General features: G+C 40.2%; 2 protein-coding genes across 2 annotated transcripts; both read left to right on the top strand.

The window, feature by feature from the left end:
* Nucleotides 1-395: 395 nt before the first annotated feature.
* On the top strand, nt 396-1,433 carry OR52B6 (olfactory receptor family 52 subfamily B member 6). The gene has a single exon (XM_024574656.2). It carries the CDS (start codon nt 396-398, stop codon nt 1,431-1,433), a length of 1,038 nt encoding a protein of 345 aa, XP_024430424.2.
* A 6,234-nt stretch (nt 1,434-7,667) lies between these two features.
* Nucleotides 7,668-25,836, top strand: LOC112317591 (tripartite motif-containing protein 6). The gene is made up of 9 exons (XM_053925628.1): nt 7,668-7,710; nt 12,264-12,332; nt 18,534-19,016; nt 19,509-19,604; nt 20,266-20,496; nt 22,951-22,973; nt 24,365-24,465; nt 24,748-24,774; nt 24,966-25,836. Exons 2-9 carry the CDS (start codon nt 12,330-12,332, stop codon nt 25,541-25,543), a joined length of 1,542 nt encoding a protein of 513 aa, XP_053781603.1. The 5' UTR covers nt 7,668-7,710; nt 12,264-12,329; the 3' UTR covers nt 25,544-25,836.
* The last annotated feature ends 788 nt before the right edge of the window (nt 25,837-26,624 follow it).

The raw sequence follows: 26,624 nt of genomic DNA, 5'->3' as shown, positions 1-26,624 counted from the left end.
GACTGGGGTTTTTGCAGTTTATTACAATTTACATGCCTATAGAGATTATACAGACTGTTTTTGATTTTCTAACTATTCCTGCTCTTTTCAGAACCTGTGACACTGCCTGAGTCTGGCAATGTTTCTGAGCCTTGTGTTGCCAGAAAGTCTCCCAGCTGCATGGAGATCCTCCAAATAAGGACACAGAGCCTGTCTTGCGGGCAGGTCCTCTAACTGTGCACTTTGTGCAGAGCTTGTGTGTGGCTGTCTGTAGGGAGTATGCCTGTGTGCAGAGTACATAATGGTTGGAGAATCTCTCTGTGTGTGTGTGCGCGCGTGTGCAGACCTTGGAGTTGTTGACAAGCTTTTATATTCACTCTGCTAATGTTTACAAAGTCTAATGCTATTTCTCTTCTATGGCACAGGGGAGGATTCTGCAGAAAATCATGACTCTCTTATCTGCCAGCAGCACAGCTGCTATGAACAGCTCTGACACTCACATGGCAGGCTGCCTCCTCACTGGCATCCCTGGGCTGGAGCATGTACACATCTGGCTCTCCATCCCCTTCTGTACCATGTATGTAGCTGCCCTGGCAGGCAACGGCATTTTAATCTGTGTCATTCTCGCCCAGCCAAGCCTGCATGAGCCCATGTACATATTCCTGTCCATGTTGGCCAGTGCTGATGTCTTGCTCTCCACTGCCACAATGCCCAAAACACTGGCCAACTTCTGGCTAGGTTCTAGCCACATTTCCTTTGATGGCTGCCTCACCCAGATGTTCTTCATCCACTTCCTCTTTGTGGCTGACTCTGCGGTCCTGCTGGCCATGGCCTTTGATCGCTATGTGGCCATCTGCTATCCTCTGCAATATGCCACCATCCTCACAAGCACGGTCGTTGGGAAGATCGCTGCTGCCACCCTGACCCGCAGCTTCATCATCATGTTTCCGTCCATCTTTCTCCTCAAGCGTCTGCACTATTGCCGGATCAACATCATTGCGCACACATTTTGCGAGCACATGGGCATCGCTCGTCTGTCCTGCTCTGATATCTCCATCAATGTCTGGTATGGGTTGGCAGCTGCTCTACTCTCCACTGGCCTGGGCATCATCCTTATCACTGTTTCCTATATTCACATACTCCGAGCTGTCTTCCACCTCTCTTCTCGAGATGCCCGGTCCAAAGCCCTGAGCACTTGTGGCTCTCATGTCTCTGTTATCCTACTCTTCTACATCCCTGCCCTTTTTTCTGTCTTTGCCTATAGGTTTGGTGGGAGACGTATCCCACGCTATGTCCACATCATTCTGGCTAATCTCTATGTGGTCATCCCACCAATGCTCAATCCCATTATTTATGGTGTGAGGACAAAGCCGATTTTGGAAGGGGCTAAACAGATGTTTTCAAATCTTGTCAAGGAATCTAACGAAAGGGCTTTCAACTTGAGCTCAATGTAATCCCTGTTTATACCTTTTAATTGTTCTATATTATCCCGATTCTCCTTTCTACATCTTCCAGTTATCTTGTGTCATTCTCACCCATGTCCTAATTTATTTAAATAAATGTTATACTGAAATTGGTGCTCATCAGATTGCAGAGGGGTTGGGAGAGAATGGGTAAAAAAGGTGAAAGAGATTGAGTCGTACAAATTTCCAGTTATTAAAATCATCACAGGAATGTAAAGTACAGCCTAAGGAGTATAGTCAATAATGTAATAATTATGTATGGTGTCAGATGAGTTCTGGATTTACTGGGAGATCGCTTTGTAAGGTATGTAAATGTCTAATCACTATATTGTACATGTGATACTAATATAACCTCCTATGCCAACTCTAATTGAAAAATAAATTAAAAGCCAGTCCATGAAAAATAAATTAAAAGCCAGCTGAGTGACTCAGCTCAGGCAGTGGCACTCAGACTGGACGGCTCCCATTGGACAGCTCCCTGTGACCACACTTGAGGGAGGTGTTTCGAATCTCCTAGTGCTGATTGCAATTGGCTGTTTTCATTTTCATTATCATTTACTGAAATAAAATAATGTCCACTTTTAAATAGCTCTTACCAACTCACAATATAGATTAGCTGACATTTTTGATACTCTTTGTTCACTAACAGTAATGTAATAATGGTCTAGAAAGTCTACAATCAACAAAGATTACAAGCTTTGTAATCTCTCGCTAGAGGTGGTTTCTCACATATATTACATACTTGCAATAAAAGTATGTCTGTTGTATCATGTGGAATTTAGCAGTATGCATCAAATGCCTCAAAAATGTTCATTCCCTTTGACCTACTAATTTTCTTCCTGGAATGTCGCTCAAGAAAATAGTTGGAAATGAGCACAAAGATTTATGCAAAAGTCATTAACACCAGAATTATTTACAATAGCAAAAAACCAAAAAGGGAAATAGGTTTAATAACCTGCATGAATAATAATAAAGGGTGCTATATAATATATACGTACTATCAAATATTAGTCAGTCATTAAAAGTAATGTTTACAGAGTTTTTACTGATTTGCAGAAAAGTCTCTGGTAGAATGTAAAATATGAAGGAGTGAATACAAAATGAAATAAAGCAAATGTTCTACTAAAATCCACCTTTGACTTATTTTTTTAAATCTATAGAATACCCACCTCACTTTTTTCCACCTATTATTCAAATGCCTTCTGACCGCTCATCATTTCAACAAAAACTAACTCAGGAAATGTGATAATTTACCTGGTATATACCATCCAAATAGGACTTTTCTCAGTATTCACTTGTATTTTCTCCTTAATGGGTTAAGGAGAAAATTCCATGCATATAATTCCTTGCATATAATTTTGACATATAAATTTGCCAGTTCAACATCTTTCTCACTATGTGAACCCCTAAGAACTCTCATGTCTAAAATTCATAATCTCATGAAATGATACTTATTTTTATTACTAGCTACACATGTCCATAATCACACATGTGTATACACCCAAGTTCAGAGATGCTAACACACAGCACACATGTCAGTGGGCACAACCATTTATCAAAACGTAGATAATTGTATAGGGATAGAGAATTCTTTTCCATCTAAATATGCTTTGTATTTAAAAATTATATTCATCATTAAAATGAGAAGTCAAAACACATATCTAACAGATGTTGATTTATATATTCTTTAATGATTTTAAAGAAATATAAACTTCTCTATGTAATTTGGTAGCTTGTTCACTAATCATTAATTATTCACATCAGAGATTATGTTAGCCTAATGTACTCTGTGATTGAGAAGCGCTACTAAGCCAGAAGTTTAGTCCAAAATCAACTCATCCTTGACAACCTAGTTCACACTTCAACTCTGTCCACTCCTATACCTTGCCTACAGTGAAAGATCCATTCTGCTGGGCTCTTGTTTTATCAGAGATCTTTTTATGTTTGTTCTTTTAAGCCTTGTCTAGACTGCATTCCTTAAAGAAAGGGGTAATTTTCAAACACTTTTATCTCTATTGTCCCAAAGCATAAGAACCTGCTCTAGAAGATATGCACATCCAATATTTTCAAATGATGTTACAAGTGGCTAAATTTTCCCACTATATAAGGGGTCTTAAAATGCAAGAAAAGGTAAACACAAATTTGATGAAAAAGAAGACAAAGACATAATCATGATATGCTTAATTATTAACAAGAGAAATACAGTTCAGACTACACCAAAATACTATTTCTCACCTGCCTAACTGGCAAAAAATTAAAAGGATTAACATTGTGTTGGCAAAGTTGCGGGAAAACAGGCTCTTTCACAGACTGCTCATAAATATGCAATATAATGTACTTTGTGGGATTTATCATTTAATCTAGAAATCACATTCTAGGAAACTACCTTTCAGATATATTGGCGCCAGTACAAAACAACATCTACATAGGATTAGTCGTTATAGCAAAAATTTTGTAACTAAAATGTTTGAAACAACTTTGTTCAATCCACACCCTTAGGCTTACCGGGAGTGTAACTGTCCCCCGAGTTACACAAAGGCTTTAGAGTCAAATTCCCTTGGGTGAAAGTTGCAGTCCCCATATTCAGTGCATAGTAGTTATTTGTTGGGAAGCTATACTTAACCTCTTTAAGGCTTAATTTCCTTCTCTGTAGAAAAAAAAAAGGCAGTAACACTTACTTTACTGTTGTTTTCATTGTTATTAGCTAAATATAACAAACAATAATTAGTACATTAATGAACATTTTGTTGCTTTCATTTTTTTTTACTATTATAAAATAGCTGAAATATACTTCTTGTGGGGTATATTTGTGTGCACCTCTAGGAGAACTCCATTTCTATAGGTTAAATGCCTAAAAGTGAAACATTTAGATCACAGATTATGCATATTAACTTTTGAAAATTTATTAAATGTTTCTTTTAATTTCAAGATAAAACTTTTCCTCTACATCTTATTTTATTATATTTTTAATTATATAATTAACACATCCTATTAGTAAATAATTATATTTAAGAGAACAGACAGCAAATTTTCTCTGATGTTATTCCTACAAAAGTTAACATGTTCTTATCTAGAATTAAAGGGAGAATCTGCCCCATTTTTTTTGTGTGCAATAAAAACCACCTCCATTAAGAAACGATGCAAGGAAGACTTGTCTTGTAGACTGAGGACTGAGAATCCCAGAGGGAGACTGAATAAGGAAGGTGTGATCAGGAAGGTATAACACAGTTTATGTAAGGATTTGAGATATTTCTTCTCACTGAGTCACTACCACTCCTCCAGGTCTCTATCTCAGCCCATCCTTAACATTATCTATATTTTATCCAGCCATTCTTAGTTACTGAGACTGCCCAAATGAACCATGACTTTAGCATTTCAATGTGATAAATTTTAAAGGAATTGAAATTTAAAAAACCGTGAGAAAAAGGAAAGCTCAGTCTCTTCCCCACACAGCTTGCATTTCCCCAAGCCTCACAGCCCTCAGTTTCCTAATTATTTTAACCTTTAGCCCTAGAACAAACATGAAAAGATTTCAGATGAAAATATTTTCTGAGCCTCCAGGTGCCACAGCCTATGTGGGTGATTTATTTATTTATTTATTTCCTTCTAGTCATGTTAATGAGATTTAAAAAAAAACCACCTTTTTTGCCTATGTCCATATGAATTATTACATGGTATGTATGTACATACAGGGATTCCATAAAAATATGGGGCCCCAGAACAGATTGGGCACTCAAGGTTTGAGCCAAGAAGAGGTAGGGGGAGGTTGTGGTTTGACACTTGAAAGGAGACGAAGGCAATTCACATGGTTAGAAGATGGAAAAGCAAACATTTAGTAAATAAATGTTTCTGGGCATCTTTAACAATGAGAGGACTTTGATCAAAGTGGCCTTGCTAGGTTCCTCTCTGTCTATCACAGCTAGTTCATATTGAACTACAGTTATCTATATGATAGCTTCCTTCCTGCAGCAGGTCATCTATCATTCTCTTAGGCAGTTAGCGGGAAGGCCAAAGGTGTTTCCTGAGTCTTTTGTGTTTTAAAAATAACCAGTTTAAAATAATTGATATCCCAAAGAGGCATATTTTGGTATGGCAAACTCTGCTTTCCCTCACTCCCTTAAAAATCACACACATTTCTCTTCTTATTTTCACTCTTCATCTCTTAACTCCTGTACCTATTCTTCTTAATGTCTTTCATTAAGATGTGAAAGTAAAAAACCTGGATGTACATTTGACATACTTATTCCTAATTCCCGCCTATGCATTATTCCCAAATTGCAGGGAGAAAAAGCCTTTTTTTTTTTTTTTAAACAAGTTTGTTCTCTTTTATCTATACTTAATAGCATCTAGTTAAGCACTTTTTCCTCCACACTAAAGCAATAACTAGACATCTACTCTCCCTGGATTTAAGCATTTTTGTTACCTCCAGTCTTCTTGAACCTGCTCACTGCTGCCGGGTGATCTTTTCTTACAAAACTAGTCATTCAGAACAGGTCATCCCCCACCTGCCCCTACCATCGCTCACATAGACCCACACACACCAATTAAAACTCTTTAGTGGCTTGCCACCAACATCAAGACGATCAAATGGGTAAAGAAAATGATCCTGAGACAATAGGACATCTACATGCAAAAGAATAAAATCGGACCTCTCTCTATCTCAACCTATAAAAGTTAACACAAAATAGATTATAGACTTAAGTATAAGAGCTAAATTATAAAACTTTTAGAAAAAAAATATAGGACCAAATCTTAATGACCTTGGATTAGGAAAAAAATACTCATAAATATAACACCAAAAGTACAAGAAACCAAAAAAAAAAAAAAGGATATCATCAAAACTAAAAACTTGTTCTTCAAAAAATGCAATCAAGAAAATGAAAAGATACTCCTAGAAGGGACAAAAATATTTACAAACCATATAACTCATAAAGGACTTGTATCTAGAATATATAAAGAGCTTTCAGTAACAAAAATGAGAATAATCTAATTAAAAATTGGCAAAGGATCTGAAGTCTTTTCTCCAAAGATATGCAAATATTAGTGCTCACACCTTTAGTTGTTACGAAAATTCTAAGATGTCAATGAGATACCACTCACATCTATTAAGATGACTATAATAGAAAAGATCTACGTTAACACATATTGGCATGGTTGTGGAGAAAATTAGAACCCTCTAATTTTGCTGGTGAGAATGTAAAATGGTGCAGTCACTTTGGAAAAGTCTGGAAGATCTTCAAAGCTGTTAGTACAGTAATTTTATTCTTAGGTATATACCCAAAAGAAATAAGACACCTATGTTTACAAAAGAAAAAAAAAAAGAACACAACTTGTGCAAGAAAATCCATAGCCACATTATTTATAATAACCCAAAAAGTAGAAAAAAATCAAGTGTCTAAAAATTAATGAATAGGTATGCAAATGTGGGAAATACATTCACTGTAATACTTATTCAGCCATCAAAAGAATAAAGTACTCATACATGATACAAAATGAATGAACCTTGAAAATGTCATCCTAAGAGAAAGAAGTCAAATTGCCCAGCCTTCTGGTTTGACTGGTCTGGTTGCCCTCCTCCTGCTCCGTTCTCCTCTCCCAACCCACTTCTCCAGACCAGGTCAGGGTCCGCGTCTCAGTGGCCTTGGGGCGGGAAGTTTGGCCTACCTTTCTTTTCAGAGCTGCTGTGCCGTTGAAACCCTGTAGTCACAGTCCCTAGGCTTTATAAGCTTTGCCTGTGTTCATAATGATCTAAAAACAAACATTTACAGTCTCTCGGTTATATAGGTTAAATTAAATATTGAAATATAACTTTAAAATATAATCTGTAATTTTAAATTGATAAATTTTCATTCATTTTGCAAAACATGCCATCATAATGCCTGGTTCACGCCTATAACTTTAGATATTTTTACTCAGGCATTTTATTTAATATATTAGTATTAAGTACAGGTGTATAACCCATGTTATTGAACACTGACATGATGTCAGAAAGTCAAAGTAAAGTGAAGACACTTCAGAAGTGTCATCTCTTGCCTTCTGGTGTTCTCCGAGGCCTCAGAATTTGCAGTCCAGCAGGCGAACACCTTAGGGCCTGTTGGAACACTGAGGACCACACCCCTGAGTGCGGGACCTAAGGCAATGCTGGGCAAATCGGCCCTATCAGCGGCATCTCCTCCCCCCCCTCGCCCCGCCTCTTTGAGTCTTTCTGCGTTGGTGGAGGTGGTAGCAGCAGCAAATATTCGGCCCTGGTCCAGGCTACGGATTCCAGGTCAGTAATCAAGTTCATTTTCAGGCCGCCACCACTATCCGCACTAGTCCTGAGTGCTTGACCTGCCTTCCAGGTTGAGTTGAGTGTGTTGCGGATGGAGGAAGAGTGTGGGAGACCACTGCAGGTTTGAGTTGACTTTAGTTTGGGAAGGGAGCCCAGGAGAGGTGCTTTTGGACCTAGGAGTAGTAGACTGTAAAGAGCAGTGATAGTTAAACCCTGATTCTGGAAGCTAAAGAATGTGGGGAGGCAGCTCTGGAAGGTCTGGTGGGGATTGACAGCACACTGGACCTGGCGTGGATTCAGAGGTCAGCAGCCCCTCCCCCATCTGCTGCCTTTCTGCCCCAGGAAGTGAGCACTGTTTATCCTCTACCCAGGAGGCCGCGACCTCCCTTTGGAGGTGCTGGGAGCTGAGCGGTCGGCTCCAGCCGGACCTGCCGGCCGGAGGCGGTGGAGACCTGCGGGTCTCCGAAAGGGGCGGGGCTGAGTGTGTTCCAGAAAAACGCCGCAAGAGTGAGCGCCTTCTGTTTCTCGCAGAACGTATTTAAAACTCCTTGGTTTGCTCTGAAGTGCCTGATCACCTGGTGCCGCTCACGTCTGGAACTCCCTGGCTTTTCATTCCCTCCGTGTGCCCCTCACAGGGAGATGTCTGCGAGTCCTTCTGACTGGGCCGCGTGATGTCACTTGTGGCACAGGTGACGCAGTCAAAGAGATGAGGTCCTTTCCTCTAGGGAGCTCAGGGTAGAGATAACTTTTTCTTTTTTATTTTTAGTGCACGTGAGTTTAGGGACAACATTTAACCAATCATTCAATCAAGGCAGAAATGTGTGGTTAAGGCCATGGGTGATGGGTGCTGGCTGCCATCTGTTTCATTTCTGGCTCAGTTACTCAGATGCGGCTGTGGGGCCCCACCTGTTGTTGAGCTTCATTTCTTCCATCTATAAAGTAGACGGAGTAATACGTATATCATAGAGTTTGGGTAAGGATTAAGTGAGGCAGAGGCTTAAATACACAGGAGACCGCCTGCCAAATAGATAGGCTATTACTGTTACTCAAATTATTAAGTTGTTATGGACAAACTCAATGCCTACCTTTTAAAAATGCACAAGTTTTGAAATAGCTTAGAGAATAAAATATGGTAAAATGCCCGATGACCAAGGAAAATAAGACTACTGACATCTAAACAGGTTAAAATACAACAGTTGCGAATTAGAAATGGAATTTCACAGATCCGGAAAAAAGACATATTTTATAATTTATTCTAAAAAATATCAGTTAATGGATTGTCTAATACTCAGAAGAAACCTGTGCAGGACAAGATTGTAAAAATTTGCAAAGTTAATAAAACTGTTTTTGAAATGAATGGGGTAGTGATCTTTTGAAGTGAAGTTTCAAATATTTGGAGCTGATTATGTGCCAATTCAGATACGTGTGGAATGCCACTTGTTAGATAATTTCAGATAACAGGTTAAAGGGCATATAATCCTACGTGAAGATGAAATTGCTGTTATTCTGCCAGCACAAGAAACCCAACTTATTTTATAAACGCAATTGCCACCTGTTTAGATGTTTACTTCACTTTCACTAGAGCTCCTTGCTGGGGGCCAGCTCTGTCCATGTTGTTTCCAATTTATATTCTGAGCCCCAGCCCCCACTTCCATCCTGGTCCAACCTTTAATAGCTCCTGCCCAGTCACTGACTTTATTATGAAAGTCATTTTGATACTGAATTTTAACCTATTCTAATAGATCTCAGTATCAGTCCATTCTCTGCCCTGCCCCATCCCCACCCTCACCTTCAGCCCCGCCCCACCCTTTTCTAGCTATTTTGCACCCTGAATTGCTTCTACTTGGGAAGGAGGCTACCGAACCTGAGGCACTGCTTCTGAAGCTTTAATGTGCATATGAATCACTGAAGATGTTCAAGTGCAGAGACTGAACTGGTTCTGGTAAATGCCGAGAGATTCTGCACAAATAGCTCCACTACATGCCAGTGCTTCTAGTTAGCAGACCGCTTGACCTTATTCAGGCTTTTCTTTTCTTTTTTTTTTTTTTGAAGACATCAAAGGCTTTATGCATAACGTAGGTGGGTTCATTTCAAGTTCAGGTTGCTATGAACTGTTACAGCTGTTTAGCTGAGACTAAATTTTAGAAAGCATATTGATTTTTAATATATTTATTTTTTAATATTTTTATTGATTATGCTATTACAGTTTTCCCAATTTTCTCCCTCTATCTCCCCTCCGCCCTGCCCCCCATTCCTCCAGCATTCCCCCCCTTAGTTCGTGCCCGTGGGTTGTACATATAATAAGTTATTTGAGTCCTGTGTTTCCTATACCTTTTTTAAATTTTTTATTTTTTTATATTTTACTTTTTTATTTTTTTATTCAGTTACAATTGTCTGCATTTTCTCCCCATCCCTCCAACCCACCCCAGCCAGTCCCACCTCCCTCCCCCACCTCTACCCTCTCCCCATCTACCTTATGCCTCCTACCCGTGCTTCTTCTTCCCTGTACCTTTTCCCCCCTATTCCTCCGTTCCCCCTCCCCACTGAAATCCCTCCATTTGATGTCCATTTCTCTGATTCTGTTCCTGTTCTGGTTGTTTGCTTTTCTGATTTAACTGTTCCCACTTGGTCAGGAATTGGTCTCTTTCATTTGCTAATTTGATGATCAGGTCTCTGGGACCTCAGGCTGTGGGTTCTGCTCTCCTCACTGAGCCAGACTGGCATCTCTGTCCATTTATGCTGCTTTTGAGACTTGACCTCAGGCTAAGACTCAGCCTTCCATGTCTCCAGTGGGCTACACTCATCTGCAGCTGGTGGTCAAGGGCCTGCTGGTATGAGGAACAGGGTTACTCAAACCATTGTTAACTAATGCATTCGCTAACTGTCGTCCTCCTTCACCATTTCTTTTTCCACCCTCAATTATTATGCCCTTTGATGCCCTTTGACAAGAGACCACAGCTCTTACGTCATCTTTTTCCTTCAAGAATCCTGTATTGACTATCCAAAGTAGTGCATTAGTTGGTAAAGAAATATAGAAATATAATGGGTCCACGCATATAATTTTAAATTCTCTGGGAACCTCATTAAATAGGAAGAAGAAATAGGTAATATTGATTTTATTATATTTAACTGAATGTACCAGAATATAATTAGGAATTGTATCAGTATAAAACCCTTAATGAAATATTTTGGATTATTTTCTCTTACTAAACCTTTGAATCCAGTACCTATTCTATATTTGTATCTCATTTCCAGCTAGCCACATTTCAAATGCTCCATAGCCACATGTAACTACCATCATATTTAACAACACAGTTCAAATTGTTGTTCAGAAGCTCCAAAAGCCAAGCTTTCAATTTTTCTCATTGTATTTCTTTTGTTTTTGTCAGCTCTCATGAGTTATAATTTACATCTACTAAGGTACCAGTTTTAAGCTTTCCGTTCCAGGAGTTTTGACATGTATGTAGTTGTGTGACCACCAACATTATGATACATAAAGGGCATTCCCATCACCCCCCAGATTTCCTTGTGTCTCTTCATAGTTCATCCCCTTCTCATATACCTGGGCCCTGGAATCCACTGATCTGCTTTCAGATATGATAGTTTTGTCTTTTCCACAATTTTTGTAAATGGAATTATACAGTAACTTATCTTTGCTGTCTAGTTTCTTTCACTTTGGATAATGCTTTTGAGATGTATCTTGTATGTATCAGTTCTGTATTATTGTTTTATAATATGCCAATATACCACAATTTGTTTATTTACCAGTTAATAGTTTTATGGATTATTTCCAGTTTTTGGTGATTATTGCATTGCATTTATGGAACAAACTCACCCCTAAATGATTCATGTATAACAAGTACACTTTTGCCTGAAATAAGTGTATGTGTATATATTTTTGTTGGAGAGATGTAGTGAACCTTCATTTAAAGTAGTATGGTATCACCAAAAATTTCTTGAGAGTGGTTTTATATTCCCAGCAAAATTGAAGGGACGGTAAAGAGATATCCCATATACTCTCTGCCCCTACACATGCATGTTACCATCCCCCACCAGAGTGGTACATTCATTACAATTGATGTACCTGCACTGATAGCATAATCATCCAGAGTCTATAGTTTACGTGTTCTGTACCTTCTATGGGTTGGGACAAGTGCATAATGACATTTATCCATCATTGTCGTCTCAAATAGAGTAGGTTCAGTGCCCTGCAAATCCTCTGTGCTCTACCTGCTCATGCCTTCACCCCAACCCCTGGCAACAACTGGTCATTTCCTTGTCTCCATAATTTTGCCTTTTCCAGAGTATCATATAGTTGGACTTTTGCAGTATGTAGTATTTTTAGATTGACTTTTTTCACTTAGTAATATGAATTTAAGTTTACTCCATGCCTCTTCATGGTTTCATAGCTTATTTCTTTTTAGTGCTGAATAATATTTTGTTGTCTGGATATACCACAGTTTACTTATCCATTCACCTATGAGGGGCATCATGGTTGCTTCCAAGTTTGACAATTGTGAGTAAAGCTGCTGTATATATCTGTGTTCCAGGTTTTTGTGTAGCCATAAGTTTCATCTCCTTCAGCTAAATACCAAGGAGCGTGGTGGCTGGATCATATGGTAAGAGTATGTTTAGTTTTTGCAGGAAGCTACAAAACTCTCTTCCAAAGTGGCTGCATGATTCTGCATTTGCACCAGCAGTGAATGAGCACCCCAGTGGCTCCACATCGCATTTGGAGCTGTGTGCATTCCTGGTTTTGGTCATTCTGACCTGTTTGTAGGGGTCTCTCATTGCTGTTTTAATTTGCATTTCCTTGATGACATGTGAAGTGGAACATCTTTTCAGGTGTAATTTGCCATCTGTATATCTTTGGTGGCAAAGACCTTTAAGGTCTTTGGCTCATTTTTTAATTTGGTTTGTTTTCGTATTGTTGGGTCTAAAGAGTTCCATGTATATTAGGATAACAGTCCTTCATCCGATGTACCTTCTGCAAATAAATTCTCTTAGTCTGTAGCATATCTTCTTATTCTTTTGACATTATCTTTTGCAGAGTGGAAGTTTTTAATTTTAGTGACATCCAAATTCTCATTATTTCATGGATTGTGTCTTTGGCGTTATAATGTATATCTAAAAAGGCATCACCATACCGAAGGTCATCTACATTTTCTCCAATGCTAACTTCCGATTTTAGTTTTGTTTTATACATTTAGATCAACGATCTATCCATTTTGAGTTAATTTTGGAGAAGGGTGTAAGGGTATGTTTAGATTAATTTTTTTTCATGTGGATGTCCGGTTGTTCCAGCCCTCTTTGTCGAAGAAACTGTCCTTGCTCCAGTGTATCACCTTTGATCTTTGCCAAGACTAGTTGACTGTATGAGGATCTATTTCTGAACTCTGTTCTATTTCATTTATCTATTTGTCTGTTCTTTTGCCAATGCCACATTGTCTTGATTACTGTATCTTTACAGAAAGTCTTGACTTCAGGTAGCATCAGTCCTCCAACTTTTTTCTTTTTTAAAAAATATTATGTTGACTATTCTCGGTCTTTTGCCTCTCCATATAAACTTTAGAATCAGGTTATTGATATCTGTTAAATACCCTGTGGGATTTTCAGTGGGATTGCATTAAACCTGTAGACCAAGTTATAAAGAGTTGATAGATTAACATAAACATTAAATAGCTCTCCATTTATGTAGTTCTTTGAGTTTGTTCATCAGAGTTTTGTCCTTTTCTTTATATAGAGCCTGTACATGTTTTGTAGATTTATACCCAAGTATTTCGTTTTGGGGTGCGAATGTAATGTGTTGTAGTTTTCATTTCAAGTTGCACTTGTTTGGTATAGAGGAAAGTGATTGACTGCAATCTTACGGTAATCACTTATTCGAGGAGTTGTGGTTTTTTTGTTAATTGTTTCAGATGATGATGTCATTTGTGAACAAAAAGGGTTTTTTCCCTTCCCAATCTGTATACCTTTATTTCTCTTTTGTATCCCATCGCATTAGCTAGAACTCTTAGTATGATGTTGATAAAGGAGGGTGAGGGGGGCACACTTGCTTTATACTCGATCTTAGTGGGAAAGCTTCAAGTTCTCATCATTAAACACTATGCGGGTTACATGTTTTTCATAGCTGATGTGTTTTATCAAGTGGAAGAAATTATCTATTCCTTTTTAACTGAGATTTTATTATAAATGGGCATTGGAATTGTTAGATATTTTTTCTGCATCAACTGATTTGATTATGTGATTTTTCTTTTTTAACATTATTTTATTTTTAAAATTTGAACCAGCCTTGCATGCCTGGGATAGATCCCCCTTGGTCATTTTGTATAATTCTTTTTATGCATTGTTGGATTTGATTGGCACATATTTTGTTGAGGAATTGTGCATCTATGTTAATGAGGGATGCTGGTATGTAGCCTTCTTGCAATGTGCTTATTTCCATTTGCATTTCCCTGATAACATATGATGCGGAGCATCTTTTCTGCTTTTTTCCCATATGTATACCTTCTTTTTTGGTGTGTGTTAAGGTCTGTGGCTCATTCTGTAATCAGAATTTTTTGTTCTTTTATTGTTGAGTCTAATTTATATTCAAGAAACTGGTATTAGGGTTGTGCTGGCCTCAGAATATACAAGTTAGGCACTTCTACTTATCTTCTGAAAGAGATTGTAGAGAACTGGTGTTATGTCTCTCTTAAATCTTTTCATAAAATTCATGGGTTAACCCATCTGGATCTGTTACTTTCTATTTTGGAAGGTTAGTAATTATTGATTCAATTTCTTTAATACAAATAGGCTTATAAAATTACCTATTCTTTTTTTTTTAGATTTTGTTTATTTTTAATGTTAGAGAGAGGGGAAGGGAAGGAGAAAGAGGAGAGAAACATTAATGTGTGGTTGCCTCTCCAATGCCCCCTACTGGAGACCTGGCCCACAACCCAGGCATGTGTCCTGACTGGGAATAGAACCTATAACCCCTTTGGTTCACAGGATGGTGCTCAATCCACTGATCCACACCAGCCAGGGTATAAAATTGTCTATTCTTATGTGAGTTTTGGGAAATTGTGTCTTTCAGGGAATTAGTCTTTTTTATTTAGGTTATCCAACTTGTGGACATAGAATTTTTTATATTAGTCCTTTATTATGCTTTTAGTGTCCATAGAATTTGTAGTGATGACTGATGTCTCTCCTTTCATTTCTGTTATTAGTAATTTGTGCCCTCTCTTTTTTCTTATTTAGCCTGGCTAAAGGCTTGTATATTTTATTGATCTTTTCAAACACAATTATGTTTAACACTAAAATTTCATAAAATAGTGCTTATGTTTCTTTTGTAATGCCCCAGTGCCAACATCAAATTTATCTATGAACTCAGCAGTAAGTTATAACTTTAATCCCATTATAAATTTAATTGTTTGTCTCTTGGATTAGGTACAGTGCTAACCTCTGGGAGATGCCCTCATAATCCCAATTTTGTAAAGGTGATAGACCATCGTAGTCTGGTGTTCTAAGTGAGATTATATGTAAAGAGATATTAAACCAACTAATTGCCCATTGTCTGTACATGTGATTAATTTGGTTAAACATTAGTATCTTAGATGATTGATAAATGCTGTGATACCAGTTAGTTGCTTGATTTCATTAATCTGTAAACAGTTTTATTCCGTACCCTTTATAGAAAAGAGGAATAGGGAGGAAAAGTAAGAACACTGGCTCTGTAGCCTGAGCGCCTGCATTCAAATCCTGGGTCTACCATTTGGACTAGCTTCCTAGCCTCTCTGGGCCTCAGTTTATACAGCTGTGAAATGGGGTTAAAGGGAAACTCAGTGGTGTTATAAGGAATTCTTCATTTGTAATATGTACAATAATTAGAGTATTGCCTAACACATAACAGACTTTTAATACTAACTCTTAGCATTGCTGTTAGTAAACTGGGCAAAGTTGATGAACAGGTCCAGGACCTGCAAGAGCACCAGCAAACACTAGGTGGAAGCAAGAGGTTTTTGTTTTCAACTTGGGTTCCAGGCAATGCCCTGTACTCACCCTGCACTGCTATGCATGCTGTGTTTCACAGAATGTTTTTCTTATTCTTGGACAGTTTCTTGGGCCCTTCCTTCTTGTAAGGGTATGTTATTCCTGCAGGTAATTTGAGGCTTTTTATCCCCCAGTTGGTACCAATTACAGGACCTTGTTATCTCAAATTATACCCACACTGACTATGTTGTATATAAGTGTATATCTGCATTTGCTAGGGGACTAGACAAATAAAAATTATGAAATTACACTTGTTGTCAGCCCTCCTGTGTCCTCTCCTACACCTAAGGGTCACAGTTGGGACCAGGGCACTAATAGTGTGCCTTCAACTACGTGGTGCATTTGTGAGCTGGCTCTTTTTAAATAGCCCAAAGAAGACTTCAGTTAGGCAAGCAGAGCTAATGGCTTCCAATGAAAGTGGTTCATTGATGGAATAGTAAAAAGAAAGAGAGAGAACTAAAAACAATTCTCAGTGTGTTATAAGACAACAGTAATATAATTTAACTAGTGAAAACTTCCAAGAATGAGAATAAAGATGCTTTTCAATAAGGACATTTATCTTAATGTCCTCAACAGAGACAAAAAATAAAGTTAGAACAAGCTCTAGCATCTTGAGTGTCTACTTAGGCAAGCTTCTGGATTTCTTGTTACAAAGCTAGAAACTGATATATTCAGGATTCCAACCTGATAGAATTATTGTGGATTATATTATATAATGCCTGTAAAGAATTCAGCCATTGCCTTGCACATAAAAAGTGATCAGAAAGCGGTATCTATGATTATTTTCTGCCTTTCTTCCACTTTTCCTTAACACAAATATTTCCATGCATACATACTTACCTGCATTAATAATGATTGTTTTTGTATAATGACTTCAAAAATGGATTTGCCCCCTGTAGGAGTCTAAATGGTATATGTCCCTGTAGAGTGCTCTTTATGTCATTCATTGTTATTCCCCCAGACTAACTGTAGTACCATGTTTGACTCTTAGATCATCTCCCTTGGCATGCCTGTGTAAAAGCTGTGAACGGGGAGAATTCTGAACCAGAAGACACAAGCTAGCCTGCCTCTCATTTTTTTTCTTTCCTCATTCATTTTTTGTTAATATATAATTCAAATGCCATAAAATTCACCCTTAAAAGGTGTGCAATTTAATTTGGGGAGGGGGGCAGGTATAATCACCAAGCTATTCAACCAGCACCACTAATTCTAGAATATTTCGTCATCCCTAGAAGAAACCCCAAACCCATTAACAGTCACTTTCCGTTTAATATAAATGAAATTACATAATACGTGGCTTTTGTGTTCGGCTTCATTCACTTAGCGTAATGTTATCAAGGTTCTTTGATGTGGCATGGATCAGTACTTTATTCCTCCGTTCCCTCCATTTTTACACTTTTCTCCTGCTTTTCCAAAATGCTGCAAGACCTCTTTGTCCCAGCCGCTCCACCTGTATACCTTTTCCTCAGGTCTTTTTTCTGTGGACTGTTCTATCACTAGAATGTATGTTCCTCCACCTTTCCACCTGCCCCTCTTTCCCCCACACATGGGCCCTCTGAGGGTCCTGTCAAAGTTTATGACAGGCCCTGGTGAAATTTCCTTCTCAAATGAGGACTTTCCTATTTTCACACTCCTAAAACACCAGGTCTGTGCCTGATTTATACCACATTTATCACTTAACTTCCTGCTTAAAATTAGGAGGTTGAGGACAGAGCTTTGAACTAGGATTATGGACATGTTAAGTTATGCCCTCTCTACAACTTACAAGATGTGTGATTTTTATAAAGTCATTTAATTTCTCTATTTCTTTATCAAAGGACCAGAAATACTCTTATTTATTTCAAGTTTTCCTATGAGGGATAAAGAAAGCAGGGGAATGTGATTTCTAAATCACAACTGGTTATAAAAGTGTTAGTTGTAAAAATACTACCTCACATTATTAGGGGCATTGTTTCTTTGGAGTTCTGGTGTAGGGATGAGAGGGCTCTGTGTAGAACAGAGTCCTCACAGTAAATGATACCTTTGAACTTGGAGATTAGATACTGGAGAGCCACTCCCCAGTGATGGGAAAGAGAAGTGTAAAGGCTCAAGAGAAAGGCCTCATGTATGGAGGAATGAGGAAGTTGTAGGTTTTTATCAGAAGTTGATGACTAGTAGGGAGACTGTGTAGTAGGTGGGAGGATACAGTAACAAACAAAAACAAGGTCTCTGATCCCATGGAGCCAAATTCTGGTGAGAGTTCACACTATTAAAAGTATATATTAGGTGGTGATATAAGAAGGAAAATCCAGCAGGTAAGTATATAGAGGGTGGTTATGTGGGCGGCTGAGCCTTAGCTAGGCTCAACAGAGCAGGCCCCTGTGATAAGGGAATAGGTAAGGAGAGAATTGAATGAAGTCAGAGTCATACAGATATCTAGGGGATGCAGTAACAACAATTGCAAAAGTCCCAAGACAGCAGCGTGTTTCGGGGCTTTTAGCATTGAAGGGGTGTTTTGGTGGACTGAGAAGAGGTCAGACAGATGGTGTCTCACACAAGGCCACTCCTCTCCACAGCCTCCATTTGTCCCTCCATCCAGTAGGAGTAAAAGGGAATTATAATCTTTGCTCTAGTGAGGTTGCAAATTCATGTCTAATACGAGTTGGGGTAAAGAATGTGTTTGAAGTTGGTTAGAATGAGAAGCTCTTGTTACCCCAAGTGTCTGACCTCTTACTCCAGGATAGTCGGCATCCCTTTTTTTCTCCCTCATTTTCTTACTCTGATGCTGTTTTGTTTGCTCATCTACCCAGGACCCTGTAGGTACCCTAGAAGCCAGGCCTGGGCGGGCAGGAGCCAGAAGAATGGCTGTACTGACTTCAACAGTACTGGTGGACATACAAGATGAGGTGACCTGCCCCATCTGCCTGGAGCTCCTGACGGAACCCCTGAGCATAGACTGTGGCCACAGCTTCTGTCAAGCCTGCATCACAGAGAGTAGCAAGGAATCACTGATTGGCCAAGAAGGAGAAAGCAGCTGTCCTGTGTGTCAGGCCAGCTACCAGCTCAGGAACCTGCGGCCTAATCGGCACCTGGCCAACATAGCAGAGAGGCTCAGAGAGGTGGTGTTGGGTGCAGGGAAGCAGCTGAAGGTGATTCTTTGTGCACATCATGGCGAGAAACTCCAGCTCTTCTGTAAGGAGGATGGGAAGCTAATTTGCTGGCTTTGTGAGCGGTCTCAGGAGCACCGAGGTCACCACACGTTCCTCATGGAGGAGGTTGCCAAGGAGTACCAGGTGGGAGCCCACAGGGAAGGAAAGTAGGGAGGATCAGAGTTCTTGACGGGAAACTTAATTTCATGCTCTAGTTTAATTTCTTTGTAGTCCTCCCATTTAGCTAGAGGAATGAATCTAGAAAACTCCCTTTGGCCAAGAGGAGAGACTTTACATCTTCCTTGCTGCACAGGATCAGCTTTGCGTGGCCTTTTGAATAAAAGACACTGCTGGGAGCAAAGAAGAGGCTTGGTGGATTAAGTAAGGGGGGGTATGTTGGCAATGAGAAAAAAGACTAAAGTGGTCAGGTTCTTGCCCTGGGAGAAAAAAGAGTCATCCCATTGCCACTGATGTCTGTTCCTGCATATAAAAGACAGTTTGACTTTCTTTGTTTTTTTTATTCCAGAGCAAGACAGGCTTCTTATGACATTAGCATGCGCTATCCCATTCATTCCTTGTCTAGTCACTGAGACAATTGGACACTGGGCCCTGCTTGACTAGATGTGTTTCTTTCAGGAGAAGTTCCAGGCGTCTCTGAAGAGGCTGAGGCAAGAGCAGCAGGAAGCTGAGAAACTAAAAGCTGTTATCATAGCAAGGAGGACATCCTGGAAAGTAAGAGAGACTGTTCCTGAAGGTGTTTTGGGAACCAGGGTAGGGCATGGGAGCCAAGGGCAAAGAAACCTGGTCCTATCTGTTCCCCGCTTGGCTAGAAGAGCTTCCCTTTGCCTAGTCCTTCACTGCAACCCTTCCAAAGGTTATTGTTCTTGGTGCAGGGCAGGGGACAGAAAAGGGATATTTAGAAAAGAATATATCAAAAGGGAATTCAGCATTTTTTGTTTGTTTGTTTTGTTTGTTTTTTAATGACAATCACATGGGAGAGGCAGCATGGCCTTTAGCATACAGTTTCAAGCTCTGAAACTTGGAAAGACAGGTTAGGCACAGCCAGTCATTACAACCTTCACACTCAAAATTGGACAGGGAGGCTGATTCAGAGGTGTGAGAGGCCCAGGAGGATGCTTGAAATCTAAACCTCACCCAGGAATCACAGTGTGTATCTAGGAAGCCTTGATAAGGCTGCCCGAGGCTAATGTTCTGGGAAGAGTGAAGGGTAGAATTGAAGAACCAGGTTTTGCAGGACTTTCTTCCCCTTCATGCCTCCTCCACCCATGAGACCCGGCCAGGAAAGCAATGCTGAGCCTGACTTCACACCCCTTATAGGGGAGACCCTCAGCTCCACAGACTAACAACCTTTTTCTCTTCCATGACCTTGAAGAATCAGATGGAACCTGAGAAACAGCGGATCCAGACAGAGTTTAATCAGTTGAGAAGCATCCTGGACAAAGAGGAGCAGAGGCAACTGAAAAAGCTGGAGGAGGAAGAGAGGAAGGGGCTGAGTATTATAGAAGAGGCTGAGGATGAGCTAGTTCACCAGAGCCAGGCACTGAAGGAGCTCATCTCAGATCTGGAGCATCGGTGTCAGGGGTCCACAATGGAGCTGCTGCAGGTAAGACTCACGAAGGAGCCTCCAACCCGAGAGTCAGGGCAAAGAGAGACTAACTTTCCCGCCCTCCTGACATGGGACTCGTGTCCTTGTGGAGGCATGGAAAAAATGCCTTCGACCCTGGAGTGCCTCTTCTTATGCAGCTGTGCAGAGGTCATGAATAAAGCATAGGTAATTAGAAGTACAACTGCTAAAAGAATGCCTCAATTTTATTTATTATGTACAAAAGATGGTTCAAAAGTTCATTCAGTACTATGGAGAAAATCTACTGTGTCCAGTAGTATTCTATGGCAGCATTAAGTAGTCTTGGAATTATTGATATTTTGGGCTAGAAAAGTTGCTGCGAGAGGCTGCCCCATACGTTGTAGGATGTAGCAGCATCCCTGGCCTCCACGCACTAGACACTAGTAGCACCCACCCACAGCTGTGACAACAAAAAAACCCCCAGACATTCCCTTGCGGGGAACATCTCCCACCTCCTCCCTATTGAGAATCACCGGCCATTGGGCACCTGTTGTCTCTGAAACTCTTTTGGGATTTGTCATGTACTTTTCACCCAGCTTAGTCACCGATAAACACATACCAAACTCAACTTTACTCGGAGATTCTTGGGTAATCACCAGCCCTTCTTTGCCTTCACTCCCTTCTCCAGGGCAGAATCATTTAACACGTCCTAATCGGAGTTTGAACTGGTCTTTTTTAAGAGACAAAGAAGACTGGGCACTGGTGTGTGTGTGTGTGTGTATGTGTAGGTCAGCACAGAGCAGGCTGTCAAATCTAGAGAGATTTGATGGTGGAGGTTGAACTGAGGTTAAAATCTAAAGAGCTGGTTTTTATGCAGAGTGAATAGTGTGACTGAGGTTGAGGCAGGAAGTACCTTGTAACATTCTGGAACCTTCAGGCTCTTCCCTATTTTCTGTTTGTCTTTTACTTTCCCCTTGCTCTCCCTTTGTTGGTATAATAATCATTTCTTTACTTACTCTTGGGCCCTAATATTGGAGTCGGTGGGTAGTTACTTTACCTATTGGAGCTCTTCTTCATTAATTGCTTATGTTTTCACATCTCCATTTTATTCTCTTTGCCCTTGTATTTTCATCTTTGATGTTGGGTTGCCCTAAAGTTTTCCTCCCTCCCCACCCAGTTCAAGCCCCCACCACAGACCCCTCAAACTGTGAACATAGCTCCATAAATTCAGAGGGATCATCAATTTATGTTGCTAGTCCAGGCATCTGTCTAGGCACTCACACCCATGAGTCTGACTACCCGGGGGACATTTTAATTCGAGTGTTATGTCATAGTCAGTTTTTCTAGAGCTTGCCCATCGTAGACACATTCTTCTCTTTTCCATGGCTGTGTGATATTGTCGCCCATTAAGATTTGATAGCCAGATACAAGCTTGCAGCTTTCAAGTTTCAAAATATAAACCATGAGACATAAGCCTTAAGAAATAGACATGCACTGGCCCTTGATTGGATCATTTGAGTTCCTCTGTACAACCATGCCCTAAAATCCTAGATATTTTATATAAGTTGACATGTTTACTACCTCTACTCTACCACTTTCCATATTTGGGCCAATTTGAGTAGCGTTTCTGTTAAATGCAATCAAAAATAGCTTCCATAGTTATTCCTGTGTTACACAAATCAAACCATCAGTCACTGAAGTGTACAAAGCAGAAGTTAGGGAGACCAAATAGGCTATGAGGTAATTCTTCTCAACTGAGGGAGATAGTGGCAGTGATAACCTTGAAAAGCTGGTGGCTAAAACAAGTTAAGGATGTGAAATGGACTGGCTTGGTCTAAGATGGGACGTCAGGGTGAATAAAAGGTGGTTTTTAGGGCAGTACTTTACTTAAATTTGGTGATGCGTGGATGCTGGTATTGAGGAAGGTGGAAGATAATAGAGAAGACCTTGTGGCTTCAGGAAAAGTAAGTTTTCCTTTAAAAATCTTGAGTCGGTGGTGCCTGTGGATATGAGAAGTAGAGTTTGGAATCAACACGTGTGTGTGTGTGTGTGTATGGAAATCAAGAAAAATAGAAGATACCAGGGACATACTGGGTTACAGGAGGTGAGGTTTATGAAACAACCACATTTCAGACCCCTGCATCATCAGCACCAGAATGAAGTATTGGAGGACAGAAATCATGACTTAATCATGGGACCAGACACTATGTCTGGCAAATGCAGGTGATGTACATATGTAACATTACACACAAACATACACAGAGTTGTAAAAATCAAGGTACTAATGAAGGATTCATACCATTTCCTCCCATCCCAACATAGGATCGCAGGGACAGTGTGCTCTTATCTCTACCCTGTGGCCTCCATATTGGGGCTATCAGTGTTCCCCTTGTATCATGGTGCGGTGGGGATGGGATAAGGAATCTGGGTGAGGCTTTACTGGAGGACAGGGCCTATGGTGCATTGACTTAACTCTGTCTCTTTCTCCCCTAGGATGTGAGTGATGTCACAGAAAGGTATGTGCAGGAGAACACGAGGTTGTTCCTTTGGAGTGACAGATTCCTGCACCCACCCATAGAGTTACCTTGTGGTCATTGGGAAAGGGGAAAAAATCACAAGGCAGGGAAGATTTAGGACTGTGGTTTCTTTAAGATACCACATGAGAATTTGGGGGTATTCCAGGATAAAGAGAATGATGGCCTGGTGTCTATGGTAGGAGAATTTAGGTAACAGGAGGTCACAAATTGGGGACAGTAGTGCCCTTAAGAGTAAAGGTATCATTGATTCTCCTAGTACCCTGTGATGGAACTCCTTTTCCACAAACACCTGTATCTGTTTCCAGCCCTGATTCTAGTAGTTTATGGCTACCTCAAAGTGCACAGGGCTTTTCATTGCCCATGTATTTTATCAGAGGGAAGTTTCCTGGCTGCGTGGTTTCCCAGGGTCCACAGTTTAGCTCTTGGGATATCTGCCTTGAATTTCCTTTTCTCCCTTGGCTTTGGAACAGTCCATGTCTTGCTCCCTCGTTCTCCTCACACTTCCACGTTTCTCAATTCCAATGAAAATGTAGACCTGAAGTATTTGATTTGAGAAGAGTGGTTTTGTCCTGAAATCAAAACATATTCTCCTCTTCATCCCATGCTGTAGATAATCTCATCCTTGAGGGTGACTTCGAAAGTTGTCCACATATCAGGCAGCTTAGAGCTCCTCACAGATACGAGAAATATAGAGTCTTGTCTCTTCTGAAGTCTACACTCTCAGCCTGGAGATGAGGCTGTCTTCTTTCTCCAACTGGCGTAATCCTAAATTTAAGTGAATCCTAAGAGACAGTGAATTCTTAAGATGCTGTTCTGAAGGCTTTTCTTTTTAAGCCTCTGGGCACCTCTAAGGCTTAAAGTCAAAAAGTTTTTCAGAAAGAGGCCCTTCACTTGATGCTCTCAAAGCCCCAGTGGCAGGTTTCCTGGTGTTCTGCCTGTCAGGACACATTTCTAGCCCCTTGTGGTGGACCCTCTCAGTAGTCACTGGCATTTTAAATATTTTGATGGGTTTCTTTTTTTTTTTTTTTTTTTTTGAGCAAAGGATTTTGCAGCCATTATATTATTGAATTTTATACAGCTCTTGAGATAAGCAGAGAGAGAAGGGGAAATTATTATGTCTTATGTAAAAACAACAAAACAAAGAAAAGGAGGCTTTAAGGGGTTAAATCTTACCAAGTTTACACAGATAGGGAGCAGCTAGCTTCTTGTTCATTTCTTCTGCCTCCAGTATCAGGGCTCTCGCAGAATGATGCTAATTTTCTTCAGGAAAGCGTGTTGAAGTTCACCAGGGGGCCTGGGAGACGAAGGGGAGTGGTGGGGCAGGAACCCATGGTCAGCCGTGTAGGAGATTCATAGTGTCTGTTCTCAAGGAGTGAGTACTGGACTCTGAAGAAGCCAAAAGATCTCCCCACCAAGCTGAAGAGTGTGTTTCGAGCCCCAGATCTGAAAAAGATGCTACGAGTGTTCAGAGGTGAGGAGATTGAGGAGAGAGAATTTGAATGTGGGATTACTGTAGTAGTAAGAAACAAGCAGAAGAGAGGATATAGTTGGTATTTGGGAATAGCAGCGAAGAGAGGGTCAGAGAGGGTGGGACATAATGTGCAAAGAAGATGCAGTTTATGTTTGGGGGGAATAAAATGGCCAGCTCACGTCCTCACAGAATTCCTTGCCATACCTCTCAGTCAGGTAGGGGAAAGAGACATCAGACCTGAGGCGGTTGGTTCTATTCATGATTGACTTTTTGTCATTACAGAGCTGACAGATGTGCAAAGCTACTGGGGTAAGTAGAACCAAGGCCTCTTTGAGCTGCCATGTCCTGATGCTCCCCAAACATACCCCACACCCATTCTCAGGTGTAAGCTGGTGACGCTTCCGCCCATCCCCCACCACAGTTCAATTCCTCCTACCGGCTTCCTGTGATAAGACCCATGCACTCATCCCCATTGCCTAATGTTGTACCTTTTCCCACAGTGGACGTGACTCTGAATCCACACACAGCTAATTTAAATCTTGTCCTGTCTAAAAACCGGAGACAGGTGAGATTTGTGGGCGCCAAGCTGTCTGCGTCTCACCTGGAAGAGCACTATGACTGTGGCGTCCTGGGCTCTCAACTCTTCTCCTCAGGAAAACATTACTGGGAGGTGGATGTGACCAAGAAGACTGACTGGATCCTGGGGGTGTGCAGCCATTCAGCAGGACCTCCATTCTCTTTCAGCCAGTTTGCGAGCAGTTGGAATGTTTACTCCAGATACCAACCTCAAAATGGATACTGGGTGATTGGGTTACATCATAAACATGAATATAGAGCCTATGAGGACTCTTCCAGTTCCCTGCTCCTCTCCATGACCGTGCCCCCTCGCCGTGTTGGCGTTTTCTTAGACTATGAGGCCGGCACTGTCTCCTTTTTTAATGTAACAAACCACGGCTTTCCCATCTACACGTTCACTAAATATTACTTTCCTACCACTCTTTGTCCGTATTTTAATCCTTGCAACTGTGTAGTCCCGATGACCCTGCGCCGCCCAAGCTCCTGCCCCACCCACACCTGAGCATTGCCTTTTAAGGCTGACCCGCACCTCAAGTCTCCTTTCTGACCTTCTGTGCTCTGCATTCTTTCTGCTTTTTCTTTGAACATTAATCACTTCTAGAATGCACCTGCTGGTGACAATGAACATCTTTCAGTAAGTAATTACAGATCTTGAGATGGGTGGGGGTAACTTTCAACCTTTTACTATTAATCATGGTATGGGATTTTGATAGAGATTTTTTTCTCTTTTTTTTGGGGGGGTCATGTAGGGGATCAAATTTAGGAAGTTGTCTTAATTTGCTGTAAGTTTTTGTACTGAATGGAAGATTGATTTTCAGCAGCTATTGTCTCTTTAACTATTGAGATAATTGTGTGTCATTTTTATTCTGTTACTGGAGTACATAGATTTGTTTCAATTTTCAAATATAATATAAATTCCTGAAATAAGCCACTCTTACTTTCTTTGTGCAATACTGCATTTGTTTTTGCTAGTACATGATTTAGGTTTTGTTTTTATCTGCTTATGAAAGAAATTGATCTCTAACTTTACATTCTTGTAACATAACAGGTTTTATAAATTACAATAAATGAGGTAGTAAATTGCTGTATTTTTGTGTAAGTGTATATAAGATTCAGTGCCAAAACCTATTAGAATTTAATTTTGGTGGCTTTAAAATAAAAATAAGAAAGAGATTCTAGCTTCAATTTTCACTACAACCTTCATGGATCTTAAAAATTTAAGGGTAGTAATTGAAAACTTAAAATCTTCCAAATGCATTGAAGTACAGAAAGGGGGAAATGGGAAAATGACTTATCTGATACAAATTATCTTAGGAAGAGAATGATTTCTTTCAGCATCTCCACATCCCCTTTCCTTTATGCTCAACATGAACTGCTAGTTAGTGAGCAACTATGACTTCTATAGAAAGGTGTTACATGCTTTTAGATCCCACTGTAAAAGAAATTCTGAGGTAAATGTAAAGGTGCAAACAAATATCCAGGAGTTGACTAGAGCTGGTGTTCAATATGGTAGCCAAGGGTTACCAGCAGTTCAAACGTGACTAGTCTGAATCAAGATGGGCTATAAGTGTGAAGTGCTAACC

Source organism: Desmodus rotundus, chromosome 5 (assembly GCF_022682495.2).
Source record: "Desmodus rotundus isolate HL8 chromosome 5, HLdesRot8A.1, whole genome shotgun sequence".
Lineage (NCBI taxonomy): Eukaryota > Metazoa > Chordata > Mammalia > Chiroptera > Phyllostomidae > Desmodus > Desmodus rotundus.
This window is presented reverse-complemented; position numbering and strand designations above follow the sequence as displayed.